The sequence below is a fragment of the Anneissia japonica genome, unplaced genomic scaffold, assembly GCF_011630105.1.
Source record: "Anneissia japonica isolate Jap-2015-1 unplaced genomic scaffold, ASM1163010v1 scaffold287794_len82564_cov112, whole genome shotgun sequence".
Taxonomy (NCBI): Eukaryota; Metazoa; Echinodermata; class Crinoidea; order Comatulida; family Comatulidae; genus Anneissia; species Anneissia japonica.
In genome coordinates this window covers 4,995-25,760 of record NW_022692506.1, presented here as the reverse complement: position 1 = coordinate 25,760, position 20,766 = coordinate 4,995, and the positions used below count along the sequence as shown (strand labels likewise).

Below are 20,766 nucleotides of genomic sequence, written 5' to 3'. Positions count from 1 at the left end.
CCTGTATTTATAGTGTGGGTGCACCTTGAGGCGGAAATTTACAATGTAAATTACATATATTTATGCCAAAATCATATGCTAAATTTATTCCAATAAATTCATACTATGGAACGTCATTCAAGCAACAATTCCATGATAACCAGTGAACCGTCTATAATGAAAAAAGCAAATAGTCGATGATGAAACAAGTGAATCGTCGGTGATAAAACAAGTGAATAGTCGATGATGAAATGTGAACCGTAGATGATGAAAAAGTGAATCGTCGATGATTAAAAAAAATGAATCGTCAATGATGAAAAGTGAACCAATAATGATGAAAAAAGTGAATCGTCGATGATAAAAAGTGACAATAGCCCATTGAGTTAATGGAGACGTAAATAAAAACAATGATTATAATTATTATAACGGTTTGATACGCTAAACAATGTACTAGATAGTGTGAGAAAAACCCCACTTCAGCATTCACACACACATAGATAGGTAATTTCCGCCTAATTACTTCAGTAGGTATTCTTATGCAATGCGTAAACAAAGTAACTTTTTATGCTTTTTAACATTTTAAATCTACACTTTTTTCTGCGTTTACAATAAAAGGGTACTGTAGTGAATTTTATGGAACGCCGTTTAAGCAACAATTCGATGGTAATCAGTGAACCGTCAATAATTTTTTAAAAAGTGAATCGTCGATGATGAGTGACAAGTAAATCGTCGAGATGATTTAAAAAAAATGAATCGTCGATGATGAAAAGTGAACCGTTGATGATGAAAAAAGTGAATCGTCGATGATAAAAAGTGACGATTCACTTCGACAATTCACTTGTTTCATCATCTGTATTACTGTAGAGTTTATTCACATTTCAGATAAAAATGAGTTTTTATTTTGTTTTATGAACCACCCTACGCCCCCGTTGGTCCCGTGTGCATTATGGCTCGAGTGCACGTTAAAAAACGCAGTACACTAATCGGAAAAAATTAGACGATTGTCATGTACGTATCTGACTAAGCCTAACAGGCTGTCATTTAAAACAAACAGTGAGTATTAGTTTAATTTGAAGAAAGTTCAATATGAAACAACAACAATAAACAATAATAATAAAAATAATAATAATAATAATAATATGATTACTTACTTTTAACAATTAAAATCCATGTTATGTCTGAAGATATAGATTGTTTATTGCAATAATAAAATCATCTTATTTTCAATAACAAACAAAATACATGTACAGTATTGTGAATCAACTGAATTTTTCGTCTAAACTAAATTATAGCAATGGTATTGGTATGATGGTACTTAGCATAAATGGTACTTAGCATAAATTCCCTGATTAGTGAAAACGATTATGCAAATGGCCAAACACGTACATATAAAGGCTCAGCCTTTTTATTACCATCTTACATTCTGCCAAGTCTTGCATTCAAACCAATCCGACTTACAATACTTTAGTTAGCATGGTAATTAGACCAAATTACCTGATTAGTAAAATATTAATTATGCAAATGAAAAATTCACACATGTACCAAGAACAATAGATTCTGTGTTCTTATTACCATCTTGCATTGTGCAGAGTTTGAAACCGATCAGACCATCTGTTTCTTTGCTCTATGATCAGACTTACCAAACTTTAGTTATCGTGGAAACTAGCCTAATTACCTAATTAGTGAAGTATTAATTATGTAAATGAGCTTTAGCATATTCACACACATAACAAAAACAATAGGCTTTATCTTCTTATTACCATCTTGCATTCTGCTAAGTTTCAAACCAATTAAACTTATCAAAATTTAGATATCGTGGTAACTAGCCTAAATTACCTGATTAGGTAAACATTAGTTATGCAAATGAGCAATTATCATATTCACACACGTACCAAAAACAATACCCAAAATTCTGCCAATTTTCAAACCAATTAAACATACCAAACTTTAGATTATCATGGTAACTAGCCTAAACAAAGAACAACATAGGCAAAATCAATAGCCTCCCCGGAGTTTAAATAAAACATTATTGCAATTATTTTTTTAAATACAGAAATTAAGTAGAACAATACATAAGTTTGATTAAGGAAAAAGTATGCCCATATAAAAATTGCACAAGAGAGTTAATAGAAAAATTCAATGCCCTGCTGATATTTATTTGCGTTTACTCATACCTTATGATTACACTTCCTTTTTTACACTTCCTTTTTTAAAGTTTAGAATCAATTATCATGATTCTACAACAAAACAAAATCTGTTTAAATTAGTTTGAAAGAATTAGAATGGAAAAACCTGAATATTAGAATGTAAAACCTGAATATAAATATAGTTTTAAAAATATTTGCGATATTTGTACCTAAAATTATTCCCTCACATTATACAGAAATATGCCCAATACGTGATTAGAAATGCACTTACTGTAGGCCTATGTGATCTTGGAATACGCATCTTGGAGTATAAAATGAACTCATAGATTCAAATTATATACTGTACGTTTTCTGACTTGTTAATAGACATGTATTTTATTACTTCGATTGATTTGAAATGAGCCGTATGCCGAAAGGAGAAAACCTCAATTGTTTTGAAACCAATAACATACTTTATTACCTCATCCACAGCACTCTACCCTTCATAGTCTGAAAGCCAAATACACTATAAAATGCTTTTGATATAACAATAGAAAGGCCTATAGGCAACTGTGTGATGGTTCAGTAAATATTCTCATAGCAACCTCATGGATTGCACAAGAGTATTCTATATATTCGTATCATAGTACAAATGGATCAATAGCCCTACTTTTGGAATGTCAACAAATTAAATTGAATTGAAGCGTCCCTTTGAATTTATTTAGTGTCGTTTTCATTAGTGAAGTGTTTATGTAGGCTCCCACGATCCACTACAAATGTATTTTTTTGAAAACCTATTTCTAAAGCAATTGAAATATCAACAGGCTTGCGAGTTGGAAAATACACTGTAATGCCTGAGTGTGCTCTCATGGGCAAAGCTCTACAACTGTGTAGGAGACCTTTTTTTACTGTTGCTCGGTGGGGGGCATTAAAACGTTTTGATAAAGCCTCAACGCCATCGATTGGACAATGAGTTCGCTGTTATTTTGGCTCAGATTGGCCTTAGACCAACATAATTCCTGGTATCTAAATATCTAAACAATAAATAAATTTGATTACTTAACCCAGATTGAGCACTAATATGACTGTTTTCTGCCGTTTTTATATTGGTATTTTCAAGTGTTCTAAAAGCTGTAGGCCTAAAATATTATGAGGAAGTAAATTTGTTGTCCATCTCTGATTTTATTTTATTTATTTATGTATTTATTTATTCATTTATTTATTGTGCTAATAGTCTATTTTTATTGTTGGGATTGTACCTTGGTTGATAATGCTTATATTGGCCAAAGCTCACTTACATATAAATCATTTCATATTGCATGCTCCTAAACTAAATTTCTAATTTGCTACATCCCTATATCTCTTCCAGAAACTTCAATGGGGTCAGTGAGCTTTATTCACATAAAGGTTTTTGGAATTTCATTTTACTAAATTTCTTGAGGGTGGCGGCTGTTCCATCAAAGACGGAAGGCCACAATAACAATAAAACAATTTTTATAACAATCAACAATACATACACTTAACTTACCTTTTAATATGAAATCCTTTATCCAGCATTTCAAGTTTAAAATACAAAATACAGTACATACAAATATGTCATAAAAATTTAATTCTATCTTTAGATTATTGTATTGTATACAGTACAATATAAAAAGATAAAGCAATCAAAAAAAGATATTAAGATGCGAACAATTTTGGTCTCTGATTCTCCCGTCGGGATAACCAAAAGTAAAATTTATTACTGTCAATGTGGCTCTCCATGCGATGTTTGGCCTATGTATATGCTTAGAAATTTAATATATGCAACTCTACTATACATCAATTTGGAAAATAAGGAGACAATTGTAATTCAGTGAGTGTTACAAAAAGCACATAGTTTTTTAGATTAAGATAGTTGATTTGCATGGATCCAATCAGTTATTTTAAGAGTATAAAATGTATAAAATGATTCAAAACTGTACAATTTGTTTGAGTAAATATGGCCTCACTTTCTCTATTTGGAGTCACTTTTGTTTTATTTTATTTGAACATAGTCAGTGCACCTTCTGGCACAATTTGTTAATTACATATTATTAATAATAAAACTACATACATATTATACCCTAGTAGCCAGACCAGGTTTGTATGCACTTTTAGGTCCAGAGAATTTGACTTCAGAAATTGGTTTAGGGTGGTCCAAGAATCATTTTTGGCTTCTTAAAACATTTTCAAAAAGTTGGCGAAAGGTCAAAATGTCAGGGTCAAATGTCATAGCTACAGGGTCGTCATATCTCCGCAACCACTGGTGGTAGAGAGTTACCTTTGGTACTTATTTGTTCAGAACATCCATGTTTCTATTTGCTTTAATAGAACATTTTGTTATTATTACTCCGCAACCACTGGTGATAAAGAGTTAATTGTGGTGTCAATATGTTCGGAACATTAATGTTTCTATTTGGTCTAATAGAAAAGTTTGCTAGAAAATGACCGAAAATTATGTTTGTGACCTTTGACATGTTTCAAATATCATAGTTATAGAGTCCTTATTATCTCCACAACCACTGTTGATAGCCAGAGTTAACTTTTGTGCCAATTTGTTCGTCATTTAGGGGGATTTAGTACTGATCAGTCTTGGTATACACAATACAATACAAGTATAATCGTTTTGACTGTAAAATTACAGTATCTTATTCCTACATAAGCAGGGGCGCCGAGAGTTCGGGGCAGATGATGGGCTGATAGATAAAAATCTATTTTTCTAAATTAAATAAATACAAATTATTAAGCGTATACAGTGTACAGTACATTCATCCAGTATTCATTCCTTATACACATCTAGATGTGTATTTATTATTATTATTATTATTATTATTATGTTGTGATGATGTTGTTTTTACTGTTCTTTAATTTTATTAAAGAGGGCCCCTGAATGTCAGTTAACCTACTGGGCTAAACTAGAAGGGTTACCCTCTTTATAGATGGTTGAAATAAAAAAATTTAAAAAAATATACCCACTCTGACCCAAGACCCCTGTTACACGCCTGGTGTTAGCTCCAATGTGTGCCCTTGTGCGGACAGGAGATGTGCCCCCTCTGAAGCTGGAAACCTTGTTTTTGCAAAATAAATTGATGCAATTTGCTGTTATAGGCCTAATCAATAAATTCCTCATCAACCGATATAACCTTAAACATCTGTCTCTTATACACATCTAGATGTGTATAAGAGACAGATGTGGCTCTCTTTGCAAGCACATCTAACATCTAAGGAAAGAAGAGCTTAGATTGGTACCAGATAAAATAATTTTGTTATCAACATTAATACATTATGCTAATTTTCATCTTTGTAAGCGCATAAGGCAGTGCGAAGTGAAGCACTTCCAGACATAAAATTTAAATATAATTTTCTTTATATCTTCATTTTTTTTTAAATCGAACAATTTGCGGACTGAGCCCTCTTGAATCCGCAACTGGGTTCTTTCGCAGATGGAGGATCTATAACACCTTAGCTCCACCATACTTGGGGCTGAGGTAAGAAAATTTGTGATTATGGCACCTCTATAGATGGCCAGAAAATGCAGAGTCCCATACTTAAAATTTAGGCTCCACCCTCTTGAATCCGACACTGATTTCCAAACAAAGTCGAAGTCGAGATTGCTTCCACAATCTCAATGAATTGTCAATCATGAGGTGTATCCTTAATATGGGTATTCCCCGACGAAACCTTCACTTTTCCCACGATGGATAAAAATTATCTTTATCTTTAAACTACCTTTATAGTAGCAACAGAAATGATAGGCCTACTCCAACTGTGGCGGGTCCAGCAAGTTGAAATACAGGGACCCAGGGAGGGCCTTGTGCAAATGGAATGTCCACCCACCTTAGCCCACAACTGTTGGGGCTGAGGTAAGAAAAAATTATGATTATGGCTCCCCTAAATGGTCGGAAGTGGCACTCTCAGATTAAAAGTTGAATACAATTTTGTCTGTTTTCTCCATTTTTTTTACAACTTTGAAAAAAAATGAGGAGGTTGGGGGCCTGTGCTGACTGGGTTCCCCCTTGAATCCACCACTCTTCAAAATAACACTTGACATAGCTTATCATTTTGTTTCACAAATGACTAATGCCAAGCAAAAGATTTTTTTTTTTATTTGAAAGATTTTTTAAATATTCAACAGTTTTTACAATCTATAACACATTAACTACAGTGTACTGTAATTTCTGTATAGAGAATTTAATTTAAAAATTTGCCTAATTAAGTATCTTATTGTTTCGTTAAATTAAAGGGAGTTTAAATGTGGTTATATTACAATAGTTTGAAGGTTTACTGTAAGCCAATCAGTTACACTTACTGTACATCTTCATGGTTAGCATAAAGAGCGTCACTCCATAAAGAGGGCCCCCCCCCCCCACATATGCCTAAATATTTAATTCATGAAAGTGGGCAAGTCCATTTTTTTTCTCATGCTTGAGGGTGGGTTTCAAGGAAACTTTACAGACACGCGTATACAAACGTCAATCAACATTTGGTTTCTCAACTCAAAAAGGGAACTTGTAATGAAAATGAAAAAAAAATCTACATTTTATAATAATAACAGATCAATTTATAAGGCACAAATAAACAAGGTCTTTATAAAGCAACAAATAATAACGTAGAAGTGGTTTGGCGAAGTGGGAACGGTTTGGTTTCCCAACCTCGAGGTCAGGGTTTCAATCAAAGTGCAAGGCACTTTATCTACATTGCTTCTCTTTACCCAGGAGTATAAATGGGTACCTGGTAGGGTTAAATGCCAAAATGCACTGACGTAGCTGCTGCAACTATATTGAACAGTTTGTGTTCCATAGGCGTTTAATCCAATGACCGGGGGTAGTAATGTGAAGCGCTTAGAGGCCTTGTTGGCATTAGCGCTATATAAATATAACATACAATAATAATAATAATAATAATAATAAATAATAGTAATAAAAAATAATAGTAATAAAAAGTGGGTGGGCCAATTGCATTCAATGGTATCTAAGTTGTAACCTTTAACTAACTTCATGGATGTCATTGTCTCTCTTATATCTTGCATCTTGTACTGATAATAAACCATTTCAAAGGAGATGTTATTTTGTTATTCCAACACTCTTGGACCATTTGCATTTAAAACAGCACCAGTTACAATGTGCCAAGTCAAGATGATGAAGCAATGGGGCAACTTTAAAACAGAGAACACAATGTTGTCCCTTAATGTCACTGAGATCATTATTCCTAATAATTAATTCTTTAATTTTATTTTAAAATTATATACTGTACACATAGTAACTAATTCTAAAAACAGCTGACAATTACAGCCATTCACAAATACCACATTAGGTTTGCAAGTATGTGTACTTAATATTCATTAATGTTACTAAGATTATTGCCACAAAGCATAATAATTTTTAAGACATAATTGTCACTTTTCAGATATCTACTAATCATATCATTAACATTATCACTTGACAACATACAACCATTTAAATTTAGGCACATTAAATTAGGTCCAATCTTCAATAAAGGGAATAGATTTCCCCTGTGATTAATACCAGCATTAAAGCCAGTACATTCCAATGATTTACCTTCCTGTTGAACTTTATAAAAGTGCGTAAGTCAAGAGCAGTAAAGCATTATGGTAAATCAATTACTGGTCTCTATATATATTTTCAGAAAGGAGTGCGTCGTTTCCTCTGTAAGAACAAGAAGTAACAATTGTAATCAATTCAATAAAATAACAATAACAATAATAATAATAATAATACAATAATAATAATAATAACAATAACAATATCAAAAAAATCATGGGAAAAACGTACAGACATTGTTTTTTCCTCATCACCCAATACCGGAATATATTTTCCCCAATAACAATGTTCCAATTCCACAAGTGGCATTATGAGTCTCAGTAAGTCAATTTTTTTTCTCTCGTTAATTTAAATTTAAGTATATTTGCTACCAAACGACAGCTCCACTCCAACCCATATAAAGGATTGTCATTCGACCAAGTAATCAACTAAAAATACACAAAATATTATTACAATTATTCTCATACATAATAATTTCACTACGTAAAATACTGTACCTTGGTTGAATGGCCTGCCTAAATTTGGAATTTTGCTTAATCTTCATTATCTACAAAATATTGAATATTTTAGTTACTGTCTTACATATAAATAAGCATGGAAAATAGGATATTATTTTCTCTTAAAATATGAATTGTTTCTGTAATTTATTTAAATTACCATGTTTACTAATAATTTCAGAGAGCTGTATCGTAATTTTATAATCCTATTATTATTGAATTTATGTGTGAGCATAATAGAAATGCGTACAAATAAAAGCCATGCCATAATTTTTAGTGCACTTTATCATCCACTTTACCAAAGATCCAATATCACAAAGATCAAAGATAAGAACATTTGTATAATAGTGAGGATACACATTTTACATGACACCATATTTTTTTTTATGTTAAACACCATCTGTTCTATTTATACAAGAGAACCAGAACTACTATTCGGTGGTGTAACTGGTTGTGAGGGGCCCTCTTACAAAAGTACAGTTGGGACCCAAATTGACATGCGATGTCAGCTAAGATGTGTACCACTGATGGGCTAGTTTAAAAGCAGGGGTTGTGATTTTTTATACTATTTTGACAATAAATCTTTCGTTTTTTGTAGTTTTTAACTTTTAGATGTTCCCAGAGGGCTGGACTGACCATAATAATAATAAGCATTTCTCTTCTTATGACCAAAAGTACCAAACCAACATAATTCCTGGTATGGAATAACAAAACAATCAATAAATTTGGTTACTTAACCCAGATTGAGCACTACTACGACTGTTTTCTGCAGTTTTTATATTGGAATTTTTGTTTGTTTGTTTGTGTGCTAATAGTCTATTTTTATTGTTGGGATTGTACCTTCAAAATACAACCATTTATTGGTTGACAATGCTTAAATTGGCCAAGTTCTACTTACATATAAATCATTTCATATTGCATGCTCCTAAACTAAATTTCTAATTTGCTACATCCCTATCTTCCAGAAACTTCACTGAGATCAGTGAGCTTTATTCACCGCTGCTATAAAGGTTTTTGGAATTTCTTGAGGGTGGTGGCTGTTCCATCAAAGCCGGAAGGCCACAATAACAATAAAAAAATTGTAATAACAATCGACAATACATACACTTAATTTACTTTTAAATATGAAATCCTTTATTCAACATTTCAAGTTTAAAATACAAAATACAGTACATACAAAAGAACAGTAAGTTATAGTTGTCATAAAAATTTAATTCTATCTTTAGATTATTGTTATTATTTTCGTCAGCAAAGGGTATACGTCATTAAAGCAGAAGTGTGGAACAACACCATCGATTCGCAATGACCATCTACAACGATATAAAAACTATAGAATACAGTACATTAAAATCTAAAATAGCATGAATCAATCAATAAATGTTATTCATTTGCATGAAAACTATACATAGGCCTATTCATATAGACAGGCCTATCTAACATGCAAATTCAAAAACCCTTGTCAGGTACTGCTTGTATACATATCTATTCATTCATACACATCTCTTAAAATAAAGGTAATTTTTTCAGAGGAGAATCTTTATTGCCAAGGCTCGAAGGAATATCAAGCCAATATTTAGGATTGCTAAAATAATAGAGTAAAACTGTAGGCAGGAAGATAGAAAGATGAAGCTTGATGAATACAAATATGAGTAGTACGAGTAGTACTATTCTGTGGAAGTAAAGGTCTTGTGAAGTAAAGGTATCGTCCCAGTTTCAACTTAAAATGAAAATGAATTTGTTAAAATCCGTAAGGTCGGATATTTTAAAAATTATTTGCTGGTGAAATATGGTGTTGAGTGCGCTAGTCGATTATAAATAAATCTAACAGCTTGTTTTTAAAGTAGATTTTCTAAAGACGCATTGAACAGTATTCTGAATATGTGCGCTATAGAAATCCTACTATCAAATAAAACTAGTAAATAAAAGCATAACCTAAATATTGTAAAATAAGTGTATCATCAATCAATCTAAATATAGCACAGAAAAAATGGTTGTATATGGTACGTGACATTTCTTGTAATATTTTTAGATAAATTTGGGTGAATGTCTATTTCATTTCATTTATTTTGCCGTATACAGTACAATATAAAAAGATAAAGCAATCAAAAAAAGATATTAAGATGCAAAAAATTTTGGTATCTGATTCTCCCGTCGGGATAACCAAAAGTAAAATTTATTACTGTCAATGTGGCTCTCCATGCGATGTTTGGCCTATTTATATGCTTAGAAATTTAATATATGCAACTCTACTAGTACTATACATCAATTTGGAAAATAAGGAGACAATTGTAATTCAGTGAGTGTTACAAAAAGCACATAGTTTTTTAAATTAAGATAGTTGATTTGCATGGATCCAATCAGTTATTTTAAAAGTATAAAATGTATAAAATGATTCAAAACTGTACAATTTGTTTGAGTAAATATGGCCTCACTTTCTCTATTTGGAGTCACTTTTGTTTTATTTTATTTGAACATAGTCAGTACACCTTCTGGTAAAATTTGTTAATTACATATTATTAATAATAAAACTACATACATATTATCATACATATTATACCCTAGTAGCCAGACCAGGTTTTTGTATGCACTTTTAGGTCCAGAGAATTTGACTTCAGAAATTGGTTTAGGGTGGTCCAAGAATCATTTTTGGCTTGGTAACACATTTTCAAAAAGTTGGCGAAAGGTCAAAATGTCAGGGTCAAATGTCATAGCTACTGATCAGTCTTGGTATACACAATACAATACAAGTATAATCGTTTTGACTGTAAAAGTACAGTATCTTATTCCTACATAAGCAGGGGCGCCGAAAGTTCGGGGCAGATGGGGGCTGATAGGTAAAATCTATTTTTCTAAATTAAATAAATACAAATTATAAAGCATATATACAGTACATTCATCCAGTATTCATTCAGTATCATCATGGCACGTACATACTGTAAGCATGGTTATAGATAATCAATTTTTAGAACAGCTGAACGGAGAGTTGTGCATTTTCCAGGCCCTACTCAATGGCGGCGGAACGTTTTTGAAAATTTAAATATAATTTTCTTTATATCTCCATTTTTTTTTTTAAATCGAACAATTTGCGGACTGAGCCCTCTTGAATCCGCCACTGGGTTCTTTCGCAGATGGAGGATCTATAACACCTTAGCTCCACCATATTGGGGCTGAGGTAAGAAAATTTGTGATTATGGCACATCTATAGATGGCCAGAAAATGCATACAGAGTCCCATACTTAAAATTTAGGCTCTCAGATTAAAAGTTGAATACAATTTTGTCTGTTTTCTCCATTTTTTTTACAACTTTGAAAAAAATTAGGAGGTTGGGGGCCTGTGCTGGCTGGGTTCCCCCTTGAATCCACCACTCTTCAAAATAACACTTGACATACTGTAGCTTATCATTTTTTTTCACAAATGACTAATGCCTAACGTCAAGCAAAAGATTTTTTTTTTATTTGAAAGATTTTTTAAATATTCAACAGTTTTTACAATCTATAACACATTAACTACAGTGTACTGTAAATTCTGTATAGAGAATTTAATTTAAAAATTTGCCTAATTAAGTATCTTATTGTTTCGTTAAATTAAAGGGAGTTTAAATGTGGCTATATTACAATAGTTTGAAGGTTTACTGTAAGCCAATCAGTTACACTTACTGTACATCTTCATGGTTAGCATAAAGAGCGTCACTCCATAAAGAGGGCCCCCCCCCCATATGCCTAAATATTTAATTCACGAAAGTGGGCAAGTCCATTTTTTTTTCTCATGCTTGAGGGTGGGTTTCAAGGAAACTTTACAGACACGCGTATACAAACGTCAATCAACATTTGGTTGCTCAACTCAAAGAGGGAACTTGTAATGAAAATGAAAAAAAAAATCTATATTTTATAATAATAATAACAGGTCAATTTATATGTGATTAATACCAGCATTAAAGCCAGTACATTCCAATGATTTACCTTCCTGTTGAACTTTATAAAAGTGCGTAAGTCAAGAGCAGTAAAGCATTGTGGTAAATCAATTACTGGTCTCTATATATATTTTCAGAAAGGAGTGCATCGTTTCCTCTGTAAGAACAAGAAGTAACAATTGTAATCAATTCAATAAAATAACAATAACAATAATAATAATAATAATACAATAATAATAATAATAACAATAACAATAGCAAAAAATCATGAGAAAAACGTACAGACATTGTTTTTTCCTCATCACCCAATACCGGAATATACTGTATTTTCCCCAATAACAATGTTCCAATTCCACAAGTGGCATTATGAGTCTCAGTAAGTCAATTTTTTTTCTCTCGTTAATTTAAATTTAAGTATATTTGCTACCAAACGACAGCTCCACTCCAACCCATATAAAGGATTGTCATTCGACCAAGTAATCAACTAAAAATACACAAAATATTATTACAATTATTCTCATACATAATAATTTCATTACGTAAAATACTGTACCTTGGTTGAATGGCCTGCCTAAATTTGGAATTTTGCTTAATCTTCATTATCTACAAAATATTGAATATTTTAGTTACTGTCTTACATATAAATAAGAATTGAAAATATGATATTATTTTCTCTTAAAATATGAATTGTTTCTGTAATTTATTTAAATTACCATGTTTACTAATAATTTCAGAGAGCTGTATCGTAATTTTATAATCCTATCATTATTGAATTTATGTGTGAACATAATAGAAAAGCGTACAAATAAAAGCCATGCCATAATTTTTAGTGCACTTTATCATCCACTTTACCAAAGATCCAATATAACAAAGATCAAAGATAAGAACATTTGTGTAATAGTGAGGATACACATTTTACATGACAACCATATTTTTTTTATGTTAAACACCATCTGTTCTATTTATACAAGAGAACCAGAACTCCTATTCGGTGGTGTAACTGGTTGTGAGGGGCCCTCTTTCAAAATACAGTTGGGACCCAAATTGACATGCCATGTCAGCTAAGATGTGTACAGGGGTTGTGATTTTTTATACTATTTTGACAATAAATCTTTTGTTTTTTGTAATTTTTAATTTTTAGATGTTCTCAGAGGGCTGGACTGACTATAATAATAATAAGCATTTCTCTTCTTATGACCAAAAGTAAAAGCAAATTTGATATTTATTGAATTGGTGTTTTTTATTTATCGGATTGACCATTGAACAATGTCAACAATTATCTTGTATATTAGTTTTATATACTTAAACTAAATAAAATATCACACCTGACATCATTAGACTATGCATGACCATGATCATGCAAAACACTTATCCGATAAATATGGCAGCCAAACACCTTTTAAAATAGTCCATTTTAAAAAAATGCTAATACTAAATGAATTAATAAAAAGTACATTAATAAATAAACCACAGTAATACAACTTGATAATGAAATATGTTAATTTTTGCACCTGTTTTGGGTTTTACTTTTTTGTATGTTTTTTTAATTTATTGTTTTCTAATCTTTTCTGGCTTATTTAAAAGCAAGGTCTCTCTCTATCAAGTACATTTGACCTCCAGGTCAGCCTTGCAACTTTGCTTAAAGATGTTTATATGGGAGTGATAGTACCTATACAGGCCTAAAAACTGCGATCAGAGCATGCCTTTGCTATGTTCACAGCAGACCGAAGAGATCCACATCTGATTTGGTCGTTTGGAGTTGGGTGTGTGTGTAATGTTCATGAGGGACCCTCACACAAACAGATTTTTTTTTTTAAAGAGCTTGACTTTCAGGGCATCCTATTCTTCCGGTATAACTCAAAAACAATAGACCTATTATTCTCACAAAAATGCCCTGTTCATAATGCTAAAGAATGGGCCCAGAAAAGTACCCAGGTTAGAAATGTTTATCTGGACACAGAAGGTAGCATGAATTAAAATAATGACCAATTCACAATTCATAGGCCTATTTTAAAACAATGTTGGTCTATTGCAAAATGATAACTTGTTCAAAATTTAATCTCTTATCACTGCCATAACTACACAAATTGAGTTGTTTATACGCCCATTAATAGATAAGTGCAAAAAACACAAACACATACGTGCAGGGTATCGTGAAATATAAACAATATGCAAAATGTAATATGCAATACACATGATGCAATAGGCTATCATTATATATAAAACCTACAAATTATTGAATACCACAGAGTTTTGAGTAACATATTGCTACTACATATTGTACTTGTGCATATAATCTTGCAAATATGGATAATTTTTCATTCCTGATGAATACATAGTTAAAGTTCAACCACATTTATTTTTTTAAATATTAATCTTTATCCACTGTCACAGAAGGGTATTGCTAAACCCTGCAAGCCTCTAAAAAAACACCGCAAACCCCATCCAAACCTTGTGATAGCGATTGAATCACGTAGTATAGGACTCAACTTGGTATCTCAATTTAAAAAAATTATAATTTTATGTTCGTTACAACCAATTTTGGGGGTAAAATCTTGATTTTGTTGTTAAAAATACACCGCAAACCTACAAAAACACAGTCTATTTTGACTCACTCTGTTACTTAAGATATAATTATTCATATTTCATAATTCTGATCATTTTTTTAAGGTACATATTTTTAGAAATGTAGTAGTTTATATTTTTTATTTTAATTGTATGAGTTACAATTGAAATATAACAATAATTTGCAATGCAAAAAAATTCAATTAAATTTTAAAATATTTCATACCTTCTTTTGGTGCCTGACCTTTTCCTTTTCTTCTCTGGAGGAGCATTTCCGAACTCTGAACAAGCAAATGAATAATTATGAGCAAAGTTAAATTATTATCATTTTTATTTATTCAGATATGCTCAGCAAAAATACAACAAACGAAGATTAAGTACATGCTCTTTGACACTGTCTTAGCTGATTTTCCACAAAATTTCAAGTTAAATAGTATGTATTGTGCAGGCAGTGTTGGGGCAGATTCATAGGCTTTAAAACTTTCAACATGTACATAAACTTTTTATGTATAAACTTATCGTAACAAAATGTAATGAATAAAAAAAAAATTTCTAAATAAGTAAATAATTTTGGCATCATAAAAATGTAGTCTTGCTAATGTTCTGAATAAAAAAACACAAGTATCGATCAAAACTGTATTTACCTAAAAAAAAAACCCTTTTTTTATATAACATTTCACAATCAGTTGTTTCAATAGGAATGATACGCAATGAATCACAATGTATTAATTTTTTCTGGTCAGCTTTAATTGTCAATTCAGAAGTAACTGAATAAAATATGGAAAAAAAAAGAATAGCACCACATACGTACGTACCTTCTTTGGGTACCTGATCTTTTCTTTCGTGTTTTTTTTTAGATTTTCCAATATCTGAACAAAAAAATAACATTAATGAACTAAAGTACATTATTTATATGTATGTACAGCAACACTAAATGGCAAATAAAAGCAACCAAAGTGACATAAAATAGTGCACCATTGGCCCTTTGAGAAAACTGGGTGTAAAAATATTTCAGCAGTCCCAACCAACAGTGGGCAAAAAGAAAAACATTTACAAGTTCATTCAGTTATGTTAAATAAGTTGGTTATCGGATAAGTTAAAAAAAAAAGATTGGAGGTATTTAAGGCTTAAGCAGAAAAACACTTTAAATCTATAACCAGATGTTGACAGAATGTTGTGGGCAATTTGTAAAATCTAAAGAAGTGAAATAAATAATAATTTTAAACCTTCCATTATAAGGCAAGAGTTTGTTTATTCCTTGTCTAGCGTACTTATTTTTTTTAAAGATCATTGGAGCGAAATAAAAATAAAATAAAATTTTGTTTTCTTTTTTAGCAAATAGTTTTGCCAAAAATATCGAGATGGAGGAGAAAATAAAAACAACATTTTATTGATGAATGTACAACGGGATGGTTTAAAATTAGTATACTGTGAAAGGTTCTTTAATGTATAGACTAAAAGTTAACTAAAGACTAGAGTAAATTCTTAGAAGGTTAAATGCTTCAGATTTATATAATTAGGAAGAAATATACATATCTTATTTTTGGAGATTTCAAGGCAGTGGAGGGCGAATAATAAAAATAAAGAAAAAGTTATATTTTTTTCTGAAATTTCCACCTTTTCGTGGCGGCGGGTGCGCTAATAGGCCAAAAATACAATTTTATTTTTATTCAAAATCATCAATATTTGCAGTCGGCCTGTTCGCTAAACAAGATATAAAAAAGCTTAGCCTAAACAAACCTTCACATAAAGCAGAGATTGCTTGGTGGAAATTGTTTTTCTCTAACTTTTTAATGAACTCCTTCATATTTGCTTCACAAATTATTTTTCTGTGCTCCATATCACTAATCAGACTCCAGCCATCTTTATACCTCTTTACTGGATTATTATAAAGTCCACTGATTTTTACTACATCAAACTTGGCCAGTGAGAATCCCAGATTCATCAGCTTTAGTCTGTATGGCTTGAATTTTGAAATTTTGATTTCCTTGATATTTGGACATGATGGTATTTGATCTTTAATTATCCGTTCCAAACCAAATTGCCGAGTTGCCTTTACAGTTTCATAGAGAAGCGTCAGATCAGATGGAGACAGATCATCAGAATCATAAAGCAATTGCAGCAAAGTCATCGTGTCAGAGGCATTTTCTAACAAATAGACATCAGTCGCATTGTCTCTGTACAACATTTTCAGCATGTCGATGTACCCACGGTCATCATACCATTCAGACACTTTTACCAGCAATTGTCTGAAGTCTTCATCAGAGATTCCTAAGAACCACAATGTTAATAAAAACGACAAGCCAAACCAGTCACTCGTCACAAATCGTGTTTCAGAAAAAATAGCCAAAACATGCTGGAATGTCAATTTTTTTAAACCTATTTAACCTGGCACTAAGCCAGGGGTGGGCATAAAAATCGGTTGGATGCCAAAGTAACTTTTAATTTAACACTTGTAACTTCATAATAGCCTGGGTGCAGTAGGAAATTAGCGGGAAAAAAGTAAAGGAAAATTTATTTTTGGTTTTTCTGAATCAGTATATCATATAGTCTCTCAGAAAAAAAATCCCCATTCTTAGAGCTTGGGCAACTTTTTTTATAGCACTTTGAAATTTTGACACGAAATATCCTATTTTTGACTAATTAAGATGGGGGTAGGGGAAATAAATGTATGTTTTTAGTCATTTTATACATATGCTATGTATATCAAATGTAACTAGAACTTGGCTAAATAGTTACTCTTCACTCTCGTTAAAAAATTTAATCGGAATGATGACGCCATCACAAAAAATTCCAAGATGGCTGCCATTTTGGCGGTAAAACATCTTTAAAATGTAAAATTAACTTTATTGTTATCAGAGCAATTTTAAAACAACATTATACATACAAAAATAAATGATTATGAAGAGGAGGACGACAAGAATGAAGATGAGGATGAGGGGTAGAGCTGTCTCTTATACACATCTTATAATATAATAATTATCAGAATACAAACCCACTGGGAAAAAAATAGCTAAATTTTGCTCTGAAAGACCCAACAATTCAATTTCTGGACTTGAAAAAAAAAATTGAAAAAACTATGGCATTATTTTAGTAACTTCTAGTTTTGTTATAAATGTTAACTAATTACTCTTTGCCATCTTTATCAAATTTGATTGAAATGATCATAATGCCAATTTCCAAGATGGCGTTTATCTTGGCGGGGAAAATGGTTATTTTTGTAAGATTATTATTATGCTCAAAGTATAAAATACAATCTTATCAAAGCAATGTACACATATAGAATATATATAAATATCATTACTTTAATAGTATTATACTTATTTATTATTGTTGAAATCATTATTAGTATTATTATATTATATATTACTATATTGTATTCTTGTTATTTTAAAATTATATTTTATTATTGAAATGAATTACATTGTTAGTACTGTTATATAATAATATTATTTATATTTTTATTACCACTATTGATCATCAATCATTACAGTATTATCATCATCCGTCATCATCATCCTCATCATATTCGTCATCGTCATCATCATTCTCATTGTTGTCTAATCATCATAATCACCCTTACTGTCATCGATCGTTGAAAAAATCACCATCATCATCACATCATACTCATCCATCGTCATCGTCCTCATCTTCATCACGTCCTCATCAATCATCTATCGTCGTTATCATCATCCTCGTAATTTTCATCCTCCACATACTTCATCATTTTCCTCATCATCATCCTCATCATCATATTCATCCTCATTCAACATCATCCTCGTCATCATCAATGGCGTAGCCAGCTATTTGCACAGTTGGGACAGTCCCACACTGTTTTTCTAATGGGTCCACATTTTAAAAATGTAATTTTTTACATTTTTTTTTTTACATTTTATGTAATTTTATGCATAAAATGGATCCATATTTCTCGTATTTAGCTAAAAATGGGTAAAATTTAAGAAAATGTGTCCAGAAATTGAATATTTTTGCGTACAATGGGTCCAGTCCACATTGTTTAAATTTACACGTAAAGTTGGTCCATCATCCATTATCGTCACCCTCATCACCATCCTCACCAATCATCGTTATCATCATCACCATCACCTTCATCCTACTAATCATCCTCATCCATCATCCTTTTCCTCATCATCATCAACCTCATCCTTATCATCAGTCATCCATCATTCATCATCATAGTCCTCATTATTATCATCATTGTCATTATCATCCTCATCATCTGCATCCTCATTACAATCATCATCTGTCATCATCATCCATCATCATCCTTGTCCTCATCATCATCAACCACATCATCATCCTTATTAATTATAGTTATCAATCATCATCCTCATCATGAGGATGATTATGAAGAGGAGGACGACAAGAATGAAGATGAGGATGAGGGGTAGAGGGAATGTTTCTCATCATTCGTCATTATTAACCTCATCAACATCATAATTCTCGTCAATCATACTCATCAACAACCATTATCATCAATCATAATCATCATCCTTATTTTCATCATCATCAAGCTCATCATCCTAATCCTCCTCATTATTATCATCATTATCCTCATCATCCTTATCAGCATCATTTTCTTTCTCATCATCATCCATCATCAATCGTCATCTACCTCATCATCTTCCTTACTTTTCAACCGCATCATCCTCATCCTCCTCATCATCATTCTTATCTTCATCACCATAATTATAATCATCATTACCATCATCCTCATTATTATCGTCATCCTCATCATCATCCTGATTGCTGTCATCATCATCATCATCATTACCATCATCATTTTCATCATTATCCAAAACATTTTCTTCCTCATCATTATCTATCATCAATCCTCATCTACCTCATCATCTTCCTTACTTATCAACCGCATCATCCTCATCCTCCTCATCATCATGCTTATCTTCATCACCATAATCATCATTACCATCATCCTCATTATTATCATCATCATCATCATCATTACCATCATCATTTTCATCCTTATCCTCTTCATCATCATCATGAGGATGATGATGATGGTGAGGAGGACGAGAATGAAGATGATGACGATGGTGAGTGTAAGAGGGATGATTCTCATCATTCATCATCATCATCATCATTCTCATCTATCATTTTCTATCGTTCTCATCACCATCATCACAATCATTATCATCAACAACCATCAATCATAATCACCATCATCTTCTTCCTCACCATAATCATTATCATCAACAACCATCAATCATAATCACCATCATCTTTTTCCTCACCATCATCCTCATCGTCTTTCTTCTCCTCATCATTAACATCCTCCTTATAATGGGGATTATAATGAGGATGGGAATGACAATGAGGAAGATGATGATGATAATAATAATAATGACATCAGTATTGTAAGAATAACAGTACTAACGCTAATCTTAATGTAAATTATAAACTATATATTTGTTTAAACGCATAAGAATAATGATACTACTATATTAATGATATTATAAAGTAAGAACATAATAGTATAATAATGATAATGAAGAAAAATGTAGTGTACAAAGATTAAATTTAAATAGGTTAACATTTCCTTTAATTTTGATTGTTGTAGTCTTGGAATTTGGTGTGTTGACGTCATCATTCCAAATTTGGTTGGGAGGTGGGAATTCCCGTCAGACAGGCCTAGAATCCCATCGTCCGATGCCACCACACCACAAATAATGATTTGCTTATCCGTAAAAAATTATTTTGATTGCCAATCCCTTATATTTTGGTTTTAAAGCAAAATTTTGGGCCATACTAAGCTAAAAAAAAACAAAAAAAAAACTCTCCCATAAGCCCGGGGATTTTTTTTTCTGGACTCTGACCGAGGGTCTAGTCGGCCCTGTGTTTGGCCCCACCCCATCAGATCCCCTTGGGCCACCAATGAACGACTATAATGGGTAACTATTTAACTAAGGTCCTGTCAGTTTTCACAGTTATAGAAAAAGAACCCTAAAAGTGACTAAAAACATGAACATGTTTCCCATACCCCGATCCAAAAATTGGTATTTTAAAGCAAAATTTCACTATTACTTTTTTTTGTTGGGTTAACTTTGTAATAGTTCATTAATTATATATATATG

General features: G+C 31.8%; 1 protein-coding gene and 1 long non-coding RNA gene across 2 annotated transcripts in view; both read right to left on the bottom strand.

Moving 5' to 3' along the window:
* Positions 1-6,868: 6,868 nt before the first annotated feature.
* Positions 6,869-15,598, bottom strand: LOC117100316. Its single transcript, XR_004444112.1, has 6 exons — positions 15,472-15,598; positions 14,883-14,937; positions 12,645-12,694; positions 12,141-12,248; positions 8,182-8,231; positions 6,869-7,789 (listed from the first exon to the last, which is right to left on the bottom strand). It is a non-coding gene; the product is annotated as an uncharacterized LOC117100316 (long non-coding RNA).
* A 208-nt stretch (positions 15,599-15,806) lies between these two features.
* The window catches only part of LOC117100315, an 8,709-nt gene continuing 3,749 nt past the window's right edge, over positions 15,807-20,766 (bottom strand). Inside the window, exons 4-5 of the mRNA XM_033239965.1 lie at positions 16,367-16,927; positions 15,807-15,850 (exon numbers count right to left, since the gene is read on the bottom strand). Of these exons, the coding sequence (XP_033095856.1) occupies positions 15,807-15,850; positions 16,367-16,927 (605 nt within the window). The remainder of the gene's footprint in view (positions 15,851-16,366; positions 16,928-20,766) is intronic.